This window comes from Phyllostomus hastatus, unplaced genomic scaffold, assembly GCF_019186645.2.
Source record: "Phyllostomus hastatus isolate PE091 unplaced genomic scaffold, TTU_PhHast_1.1 phas_contig_113, whole genome shotgun sequence".
Classification (NCBI taxonomy): domain Eukaryota; kingdom Metazoa; phylum Chordata; class Mammalia; order Chiroptera; family Phyllostomidae; genus Phyllostomus; species Phyllostomus hastatus.
The window spans coordinates 13,562,275-13,573,031 of record NW_025333530.1 but is presented as its reverse complement, the minus strand read 5'-3'; the positions used below and the strand labels follow the sequence as shown (position 1 = coordinate 13,573,031).

General features: G+C 53.2%; 1 protein-coding gene across 9 annotated transcripts in view; it reads right to left on the bottom strand.

The window, feature by feature from the left end:
* Positions 1–729: 729 nt before the first annotated feature.
* Positions 730–10,757, bottom strand: part of CEP164 (centrosomal protein 164) — a 76,821-nt gene continuing 66,793 nt past the window's right edge. For 7 of the 9 annotated variants that reach the window (XM_045838242.1, XM_045838256.1, XM_045838286.1 and 4 more), the window contains 7 exons: positions 10,497–10,672; positions 10,010–10,136; positions 9,669–9,736; positions 8,992–9,199; positions 7,919–8,026; positions 7,172–7,286; positions 5,313–6,595 (listed from right to left, as the gene is read on the bottom strand). In XM_045838242.1, coding sequence (XP_045694198.1) covers positions 5,940–6,595; positions 7,172–7,286; positions 7,919–8,026; positions 8,992–9,199; positions 9,669–9,736; positions 10,010–10,136; positions 10,497–10,672 — 1,458 coding nt within the window. In that variant the 3' untranslated portion in view covers positions 5,313–5,939. Of the gene's footprint in view, positions 4,151–4,340; positions 4,464–5,308; positions 6,596–7,171; positions 7,287–7,918; positions 8,027–8,991; positions 9,200–9,668; positions 9,737–10,009; positions 10,137–10,496; positions 10,673–10,757 lie in introns of those variants that run through there. The other 2 variants (XM_045838248.1, XM_045838315.1) reach the window with 1 other exon arrangement.

Here is a 10,757-nt window from a genome sequence, read left to right as displayed (position 1 = left end):
ATCCCTATCAAGCAAAACCAGAGTAGGAGCTCCCATGAAACCACCCACAATTCTGGAGGGTTGGATGTCACCTCTGGGCTCCCTTTTTCCTCTGGAGGAATTGTAGGCTGGGGCAGGGCCGGGGGGGGGGGGGCGGGGGGCACTTCTTGGTGTGGTGGTGCACCAGGCTGGGGGAGGTGCACTGCAGTCAGCATGCAGCCACTCTCAGCCTCCTAATGCAGCCTCTCTAGGTCTGTGGTAAAGGAGAGGGAGCACTTCAGCCTCAACCCCACATTCTAGGATTCTCTCAGTGGTGTCCTGCCCACGAGTAGTTACTTGTTTTCTTGTGAGGGGAAGCAAAGTTAAGAACCTATTTTGTCATCCTGGTGATGTCACTTCCCTTACTAAGTGCTGAACACTATTCTGAGGACTTTATAGGGATTAAGGTCTTCAATCCTCACAACCACTTTATGGTACTGCTCTTAACCCCATTCTACAAATGCCAAAATTGAGGCCCAGAGAATAAATGAGCCCTCATTTGTTCCATGCCCCCTCAGCCTCACCAAACTGTCCCACTGCTTCCTACCTCCCAAGAGCAGGCAGCCTTCTTCTCCATAACAGCAGTGTTGCACTGCCCTTCACTGGGCCCTCTAGGGAACATGTCTGCTGGAGATGACATATTCAGTGGAGTGCAGAAGTGGCAGACGGAAGACGAAAGAGGAAAGGAGGCACAAGCTGACAGGTGGGGGTTCCAATTTATTAGGACACTGATGATAACCATCACTTCCCCATCTCCACTAACAAAGCTAGCAGCAGGACTGGCAAATCCCCCCACCCCACCAAGCCCTACCATAGGCCACTGGCAGCAGTCCAGCCTCCCTTTGGAAGAGGGCAGATCCCCACCCACAGTGGATCCTCAGAGCCACTGAAGCTAAGGCAGTCACCCTGCTTCATCCCTGGAGCATGGATTCAGGCTTTGCGCCTTTGAGCAGGGAAGGCACAGGCCCAGAAAGGACCTGTTCAGGTCGCAGAGCTTATAGGTGTCAGAGTCAGGCATCCAAAAGCCAGGGTTATTTTCCTCCTCACCGCACTGCCATTTTGTGTGTAAGTTTCATGGCAGTTGAGGGGGTGCAGTGGGGCAATTATCATTCCCAATATTGCTCCCATAAGAAAATAGTCGGGGAACCTCTCACAAAAGAGCTTTGGGAGTCTATTCCTGTATTAGGAATGATTCTTAACCCCACCTGCAAAGGGGAAGAACATCAAAAAAGTGTCCATTTTTTTCCTTTGTATTTGCATAAAATCCCCAGAGGGAACTGGTATATTTGTTTCCTTCAAGGGGAAAACCAGATGGCCCGTAATAGAGTGACTTTTATACCATTTGAACATTGAGCATGTGAACATACAGCCTATTCAAAATAAATAGCCTTCAGAAAACACTCCTGAAACCTCAGACAGAGTTTCAGAACCAGTCCCTCAGTTTTGGCCACGCCTCTGCCACACACTAACTCTGGACAACTCCTGTACCCTCCCCAGGCCATTTCCTCCTCTGTGAAATGAGTGTGCTGAACCAGACATCTGCAAGGCTCATTTCAGCTGTAAATGTCTCATTCTAGACTCCCAAGGCAGATTCTAAAATCCATGAGGGGAAGGATGGGACAATTTGGGAGTCTTGAAAAAGTCACTTTGTAAACACTGGCCGCAGTGGGGTCGAGTGGGGGGCAGTGCTCACTCAGCCAGAAGCCACCCCCTTCCTGTGGCCGAGGTCTTTACAGCAAGCTGGTGAGGACTGCTCTGCAAGCTATGAGGAAGACAGGAGATGCTGGCAATACTGGTCAACAGGATTTGGCTTCAGGGATGTATGAACCTGGGTTCAAATCCTAGGTGACCTTAAACTATAGTCATTTAACCTGAGCCTAAATGTCCTCATCTATAAAATATGAATACCAACTTCATAGGTTTAAAGGATTACATATTAAAAGCACTTGGCATACAGAAGGTGTTAAACAAACGTTAGCTTGCTTCCTTTCTCCCTGCCTTCATCAGAGCGGGTAGGACACCTGGGTTAGTTTGTATGCTTTTTCTTTAAGTTGGTTTTCTGATGCAAATCCATGAAACACAGCCATCTCCAGCTGGTTCTCCTCCTATCTCTGTTGCTGCAGATCCAAGTCTGCACTGTATGGAGGTTGTTCACACCGCTGGAGATGGGAAAAATACCCACCTAAATCTGCCTGCTTCAGGCTTCATTTGCCTGCACAGGAAAACCAGTGCCCTTTGGGAAACACACAGTGGGTCTCCATCCATCTGGTAGGCAGCAGAGCAGGGAGAGGGGCAAAGGGAGAGATGGAGAAGGTCAGCACTTCCTAAGGCTGGCAGCAGGGGACGGGCTGCAGGGCACAGGATGGGTGTGAGGAATCTACTTGTAGGGAATTCAGCTACTGTCTCCAGGACCCCAGGTACTTAAAGACCTCTGAACCTTGATTTTCTCATTCACAGAACCAAAGATGAAAATTGCTGCATCATAGGTTTGTTGTAATGATTAGATCAGCTACCTAGGAAATGTTCTGTGAATATTAAATTGTCCTTCCTCTATTCTTAAGATGAAGGAAATAAAGGCCTTCAGACTGGAGATACATTCACACAACCAACCACCTTGTAGAACATGGACCTGCAGAGATTTACTTGATGTACAAAACATGGGATTGTTACCCGAGGTGGCTGTGACACACACACTAGTCCCAAAGCACACAGAACCAACCACACAAGGAAATAGGAGTTTTCTGTGTGGTAGGCTGACGGCAGGACATATGGGGTTAGAATGGGAGGTAGGGTAAAAAGCCAAGGATCTTCATTTCTTAATCTACAGCACAAAAAAATTAGTGGGATTGTGGAGAGTTGGTTTCTAGGCATTAGAACAAGGGCAACCCCCCAGCTTTCAAGACAAGAAAAATGGGGACATTTAATTTAAAAATGAGACAGATGTCAGAGAACACCCTCTATAGTCCCAGAGAGCCTGCTGATGAGAAGTGGGGCTGCAGGAAGCTGAGCCAAAATGACACAAGACCCCTCACTGCCAAGGTGAGGCAATGGCCTAGCCCTTTACCGCCTTCAGAATGAGCCTCTAAGCTCTGAGAAAGGGCAGCAGGGGCAGGCAGCAGGGGCAGGCACAGGTAGAAAAGGTAACAAGATGGAAACAAGAACCTGTGGATACACCCAAGGTGGAAAAGAGCAAAGTGAGGACCAGAAGCCATGCCGGATTTTTCCTATGGCTTGTTGTTGTCTCCCTGAAAGTTGTGTGCTTGAGACCTGAGAAGCCAGCTGGGAGGGCTCTGGGGAGAAGGCCCAGAGAAGGGAAGGGGGTGGGGTACTGAGGACAGCCCCTGAAACAGCACAGTGCCAGCAGGTGGTAGATAGGTGACAAAACTCTGGCTGCCTCCAGAAACCTCTGGCAGGGCTCTGAGTCCAATCCTGAGATATTTAAAAGGAGAAACAGGGCTCAAGAAAGAGGACATTTAAAAAAGAAGGGAGAGGGAGGGAGGAAAAAGAAAGGAAAAGGGAAGAAAAAAGAAAGGAAAAGGGCCTGATCTCCATGAGGCTGAGGTATCGGAGAGACAGAGGCTGGTCCCTGGGAACAGACAGGCTGGGGGCCTCGTTCCAGTGAAGTGAGGACCACACACAGAACTGGGAAGTACCCTGCGGGTACGAGGGATCCACTTGGCTCCAAAGGGAGTCCCCTGGCCTTCAATGTGAACTCCTCTAAAGCCTCGTCCTGAAGGTGCCCATTTCCCGATGCCCCTCACCAGTGTTGCCATGTCCATGCGGGAGCTCAGAAAAGTCCACGTATTTTGGCCTGAGACCCATTACGTGATCACTGCTGGTGACTCACTGCTTTCAGTCGTACCCTCCTTTCTCCCAGCCCACTTCCCCTCTGTAGTTTCTCCAAGTTTTGATTGGGGCAAGCAGCAAAGAGGGAACAGGAGAATGCTTTATCAGAGGAAATAAAGTGCAGGGCCCTCCTCAGGCACTTGGTCTGGGTGCAGGAGACGCTAGGTGCCCCAAACGCCACCGCTCAGGGCCTCAAGAGCGATATATCTTCAGTCTGTTGTTCTGGTCCAGGCCCAGCTGCTGGAGGCCCAGAGTGGCTGAGGGCTTATGCACCGAGAAAAGATGTCTGGCCACAGGGTGAAGGAAAACTCTGCAGTCAGCTGAGCACCAGGAAGGGCCATGGAAGGAAGGGTCAGAAGCCAAACAGGATCCTCTTTGGAACCCCCCGGCACAAACACAAGCCGTGCAGCCCAGCTCAGCCATCCCAGCAGCTACAGCAAGAAAGGATCAGGGTTTGAGAAATGGCTAAAGGATACAACTTGGGGTCACTCTTGTAACGTTCTAGCCACTTCAGGTTAGCCTCGATCATGCCCTGAAAGTTTGTGCTGCCCACATCAGGAATGTACGACTGGGGCCGTGGCAGGAGGCGGAGCTGCTCACTGGGAAGAAGCACACATGGGGGGAGCATCAGAGGAAGAGGACGTGACACAGCCAACCAGAGGCCATCACATCTGCCCCTCCCTCTTCTCAACATACCAGCTGCAGCCTTGTTGGGGGTCTCTTGAGCAATTCAGAGCTTCCTCTATTGGCAGGATGCCCCTGCAAATGTTCCCACCCCCTCCTGGGTAAATACTCCTGACATCAAGACTAGGCTCCCACATCCACAGATTCTGGGCCAATCTCATCGGCGAAAGCTCTCCCCAATGTCAGCTCAAATACCTTCCCAGCATCAGTCCCAAACTGGTCAATGGGATAAATGGGGTGGGGGTACTTATGGTTGGGGGTCTTGTGTGTGGGTGATACATCTGGCAAGGAATAAGATGAATGAGAAATAACAGGCTTAAATGGTTGCCCATCTGTCTCCCCCACAGGGCGCCCCTCTCACTCCAGATGCTGCTCAGTCGGACGGGGGAAGAAGGGAGCTGTCAGAAGCAGACAAAGACCTGGGTGGCAAAGACAAAGGCCACACTCCAGTGCTGAAGTGGCCAGTGGGAGGGCAGTGTGCAGGGTCAGGCCAGGGGCTGTTCTCTCCCGGCAGGTACCACAGGGCAGTTCCTCATGGAGCTGGGCCAGGGACTCCCAGCCAAACCCGCACAGGGACTTGCCTCTGGTTGTGCGTGGAGGAGCTCTAAGACTCAGGCAGCTCTGCGGACTGGGAGCCTGCCTGACCTGCCTTGGCTACACGACCATGAGTTCTGCTCCCCCTCCAAGGTCCTACCAGCCCAGGGAGGTGCAGTAAGCAGCTGAACTGTGTGGTTCCCCCCGAGCGTACATGGAATCTTACCTGGCAGACACGTAACCCAGCCTGTTCTCCAAGGGGGCAGGGCTGCTGCTGAGGAATGGGACCCCAGCTGGAAAGCGGGAAGAAATCATTCACACAGGACAATGGGTCAGCTGATCCAGAGCTGAGCCCAAGCAGGCCACCTCCCTGCTCCCCAGCACCTCTACCTCCCCAACACTGAAAAGGCAGCACCCTCAAAACAAATAGAAACAGGGAAACTTTCAGTAGTTGGAAGTGAGAGAAAGGTGATAGACAGGAATTCCTCTATTTTATTCATCAAACTTAATCTACTTTTCTGTTTGGGTTGGAATGTGGGGTTGTAACTTTTCCATTCAAATAACTGTTTTTATGGCTTTTCACATTCCTCAACAGAGCTATGACACCAGGGGAAGCCAGCCTTCCCAGAAACAGGAAGAAGCCATACAGCCCAGGGCAACAGGCAGGATCCTGAAGTCACAGAGACATGCAGTCTGTTGCTCCCTTATTGGGCACCCTGGGGCATATTACTTAACCAGTCTAAGTCTCAGTTTTCTCATCTGTAATGTGGAGATAAATAATTACTACCTCAAAGGGCTATTGTAAGACCTAAATCAAAGACTTCACATAAAATGCCTGGCCTACAACACAACACACATCATTGGCAGCTATTGCGATAACAATGACAATGACCTTGTAGGTTGGGCTGAGCTCTGGAGTCACAAAGGCCCCAACTAGCCAAGCCCCAGGCACACCGTCCGTGGTCCACAGAGCCTGCAGCTGCAGGGCAACCAGCAAGGTCTCCTCCCCAGGGACCCACAGCCACTGGATCAGAGAACCACAGCTGGGGGTAGGGAAGTGGAGAGGTGGGCAAAAGAAGAGTGGGGGCGTGGGCGGGCAGGAAGAGGAGGAGGAAGTCGGGAAGGCTCAGTCCAGAGTCACACACTGGCCCAGAAAGAAGCTTACTTGGAAAATACTTGCGCCACTTCTCTACCAGGAAGTCGTCCACAGTTTGAGTCACAGAGGAGGAGAGCCTAGGGCCTGGCCCCGGGGCCCAGGCCCACTGGGTGGACATGGGTTTAGCAGGGGACGAAGCCGAGACTCGGCCAGGAGAGGCGTGGGTAGGAAGGAGAGCACTCCTGCAGGATGGGGGTGGGATCTGGGCTGAGGTGGAAGTGAGGAGCGGAGGTGATGGCTGAGTGTTGAGGACACCCAGCATGCTGAGGACTTCATTTAGCTGGCTGCTAATCCGCTGCAGGGAGCTGTCCAAGTAGTGAATCTTGTTGAGTAAGGTGGGGCTTTCTGTCAGGCCAACTGAAAGGGAGGAGGCAGGTGGTAAAGGACTCAAGATTTTAGGTCTGGAGTGTCCCCAGGCCCAGCTGGCACTGTGGCACCCTACTTGCCCACCCCTCTCTGTTCCTCCAGGCAACAGCCCCTCGCCTTGATTGGGAGACTGGGGGATGGCAGGGCTTCTGTGTCCCACACAGGGCAGACAGGAAGTTGACCCCAAGAAACAGGCTCTCCAGGGCAGGGCCCCAGGGGAAGGAGAGGGAGACGGCCCTCTCCACTTTGCAGGCCAGAGTGGCAGAGGGAGACACGCCTCCCAGAAGGTAGCACTGGAAGAGGGTGGCGATCAGGGACACCCCTCACTGTCAGTACTCTGCACATTCAGAAGGCTCTCCTGGACCCTTTGGACCCTGGGGGCTGGCAAATCCAGACTGGTTCACTCCTTCCCAAGCATTTACTAAGAACCTGCTCCAGAAATTGGCTCCCAGAGGCTAACCTACACAGAGCTGAGAAAAGGGGGCTACACTCCTGTTCCCCAAGTTCCTCTCTCTCCATGGAAACTGTGGTCTTGCCCTTCCTCTTTTCCCTGCTACCACCACTCACTGTGAGGCAGGGGGCAGGATTCTGAACTTTCACTGCCAGTATCTTCTGAGCTGCTGAGGTCAAAGGTCACCACTTTCTTGGTAGGGGTTCCTCTCAGTGCGTCCTCACCTGCAGCCTATGGGTAACAGCAGCAGTTATGACTGGTCTCTCCCTGGGCGTTCTGCCCATTGCCCAGGCAATGTGAGAGACTCAGCACCAGCGTGTGGGCTCTCTGGGACCCAGAGTTCTGGAAAAAGCACACCATGCAGGTTGCCTTGTAGGGGGTAGGCGGGAAGTTAGGCCAACACAGCTCAACCATTGGGGACACAGGCAGCAGGGCCACCAGGACCAGAGAGTGCCCACCCTTTCCTCCAATAACCTCCCTGCAATGTCTCTCCATCTAAGCTTCCCTCCCGCCACACCCATACCTCAGGCATGGTAGGGGTGGGGGCGAAGAGTCTACAATGTCCCAGGAAATGTCTGGAAGCCTCCTAGGTGAATGTATTCCCAACAGCCTAAGAACATCTGTCCTCAGGTGCCACGGCAGGGGAAGGGCAAGGGCTAGATCTTCTCTCAAGAAACTAGCAAGAGGCTCTGGGTCTCTCAGAACCACTCAGCATAGATAACCAAACTCAAAGCTGAAGCCACTGCCATTTTCACCAGCCCAGGGGGCCGAAGCCATGGCCAATCCTGGCCCTAGAGGCTCAGTGCCCTCAACACAGGACCAAAGAACTCAGCGTATCCTGGGAACAGAAAAGGAAGCTGCACCTCTTCCTGCAGAGAGGATTCCAGCTGATTCAGCTTCTCCTCTTTCTTCTTGAGGAGGTTGTGGCCTTTCCGCATGGCCGACTGCATCTCATCCAGGTGCCTCTCCTCCTGCACTCAGGGAAGAAGCAGGGAGAAATTTGGGGACTTCCACACAGAGCTGCAGTCCCAGCTTTGCCACTCGTCAGGTGGGTTATCCTGAGATTATTTAACTCTCAGTCTAGATTCTCACTGAAGAAAGAGAAATATTACTTTCCATAGGATCATGAGAATTAGATAAGAGCATATTACATGCTTAGCCCTACACCCATACCTAGTAAGTTCTCCCATGGTCACTGCTAACCAAACGGGCATATTATCACTGCTCCAACTACTACCACACTTGTTGTTGTGGTCACTGTCGTCAGAGGGTACAGAGAGCAGTGGCAGGCCCAGAGTTGCATGCACATGCCCCTGGGGAGTCTGTGTCGGCCTCCTGCCTGCTGCTCCACCCCACCAGCCATGGGTGCTCACAGCTCTGACACCAGGCGAATTCGAAGGGGCCCCAAACAGCTGTGATCCCAGCTAATAAGGGCCACGAAGTCTCTGGCTCTTCAGTGCAAATCAGGGCAACGAAGTTCCAAAGAGAAGTCACTCAGTCTTGTGCTGAGGGTATACTCAAAGCATTTTCAGTCATAAATGAAGCCTTTAGGTGAGGGAATGGACAAGCGAGGCACTGGGTGTAAATTTTGAAAAATCTTACTTATACCCTTCACCTAGGAAACAGGAATAACATCACCTGCCACACACATCACCTAGGGCTATGTCACCTAGGGCTGCTGTGAGGACCAGATGGCTCATGATCAGAGAAAGCACTCTGCACACTGTGCACTGCCTTGGGGGTCACAGTGCTCTCACCCTTGTGGAGATCTCTAACTTTTGTCACCTGTCCAGCCACCCTAGAGGACCTGTAACTACCAGGTCACCACTCTCCTGGGGACCCCAGAATGATCAATTGAGACTGAGCCCCAAGGGGAGTGTGTCCCTGGCCCCCCTGCCCTCCCCTGGGACTGGTGGCCATTCTCGAAGCTCCTGACCTCCTGCAGGTCCTTCCGCACGTCCTCCAGGGCTTTGGTGCCTAGTGGGTCTTTGGTTGCATCCGGAGCACTAGCCAGCTCATGGTGCCAGTGCTGCTGGGCAGCTTTCAGAGCTATCTGCCGCCTCCGCATGGAGTGTTTCTGCTGCACCAGGAACTCCCTGGCACTGCGGAGAGCTACCCCCTCGGCAGAGAGGTAGTGCCGGAAGCTGTGGGAGGCCAGGGCAGGAAGCAGGTGGAGGGTGGGGGGTGGAGAGGGTCAACAAAGACTCTGAGAACCCTTGCTCTGGGTCACTTGACCACTTCCCCAGCAGATACCCAACCTGAGCACAGGCTACTGGCTGGACTTGGACAGTGTACAGGGATACTACAGCATGGGGCGTGTCGCACTGAGTCCTCCTTGCCGACTCTGAGAGGCCTCCACATGGATGGCCAGACACTGCCATCAGCCTGACCCCTAACCAGGGATAGGTGGATCAGCATGCTGTGTCAGCAGTCACAGTAGACTTCTACTTTGCTTGCCAGAGGAGATTCCTCAGACCCCCAACCCCCTTCCCTGAACCAAGCCCCACTGGTGACTGCTGTCACCTCATTTCAGGTCACCCAAGCTCTGTGACATAGGCACTCACCCCTTCATGGCATCCTCAGCCCCGCAAAAGACAGGCTATCGGAACTCACCTGTCCAGGGACAAGTCAGTGTCCTCCTTGCTCTGGGACACAGAAGAGGGTACCTCTTCGGTCTGGCTCTAAGGATACATGGTAGGAAAGGCCCACTGAATGCAACACAAGCAGATCCACCACAGGCTCAAGGGACTCTGAACCCCGCCCAGGGACAAGACACGGGGCTCTGCTGGCTGCTGGGCACTGTTCACTCACAGACGGAAATGGGGCACTGGGAGCGACAAGAACAGGAGGCTAAGGCCCTCTGCAGAACAGAGCCAGGAGCCCTCCTGCCACCCTACACCTCCTGCTGCCCCAGGCCAGCCATCCTGTCCCGTCCAAGGCACAGAGAAGCTCACAGTTCCAAGGGATCTCCTCAGGTCTTCAATGTGGAGATCTGGCTCAAAACATGGGGAAGCACTGCTCTTCTTGACTGCCAGCGCTTTCAGTGTGTCCTGCTTCCTCTGAGCTTTGGCCTCCAGATCACTGTGGTGGAAGAGGGGAGTGGGAGGTGCAGGGAGTGAGACAGGGTCACGTAATGAAGCAGGCCTGGCAGCACACTGTCAGGACCCCTGGCTGGACTTCAAGCCCCAACCTCAGGTAGAGAGTAAGACCATCCCCTCCCCTTCACTCCTGTCAAAGTCTCTGAGGCAGGACTGGGGCATGAATGGTAAAACCAGGGACCCCAGCTATTCACAGCCTCCTAACAAGCCCCTCTCCCTACAAAAGGCAGCAGACATGGCCTGGCTCTGCCTCTGCCTGTTAACTGGGCCATGAGTAGACATGGCTCGTGAACAGCAGAGGTCAGAGGGCATGAGGTGGCTAAGTGCAGGGTGTCCACACTACCTGATGTGCTTCTGCAGCCTCTGAGTCTGGGCCTGCAGCAGATCCACCTGGGATTCCAGCTCCAACTTGTGGGTCCGAAGCTCACCGAGAATTCTTTGGAGCTGCTGGTTTGACTCCAACAGGTGGGTGTGCTCCTTCTTTGCCTCTTCCAGTTGATGATGGGTAGCTGTGACTTTCTAGAGCAGAAGAAAAGATAGGAGCACCTGGACAAACAATGGGGAGAAGGCAGAGAGCAGGCGGCATTGGACAACAGGGATCCTG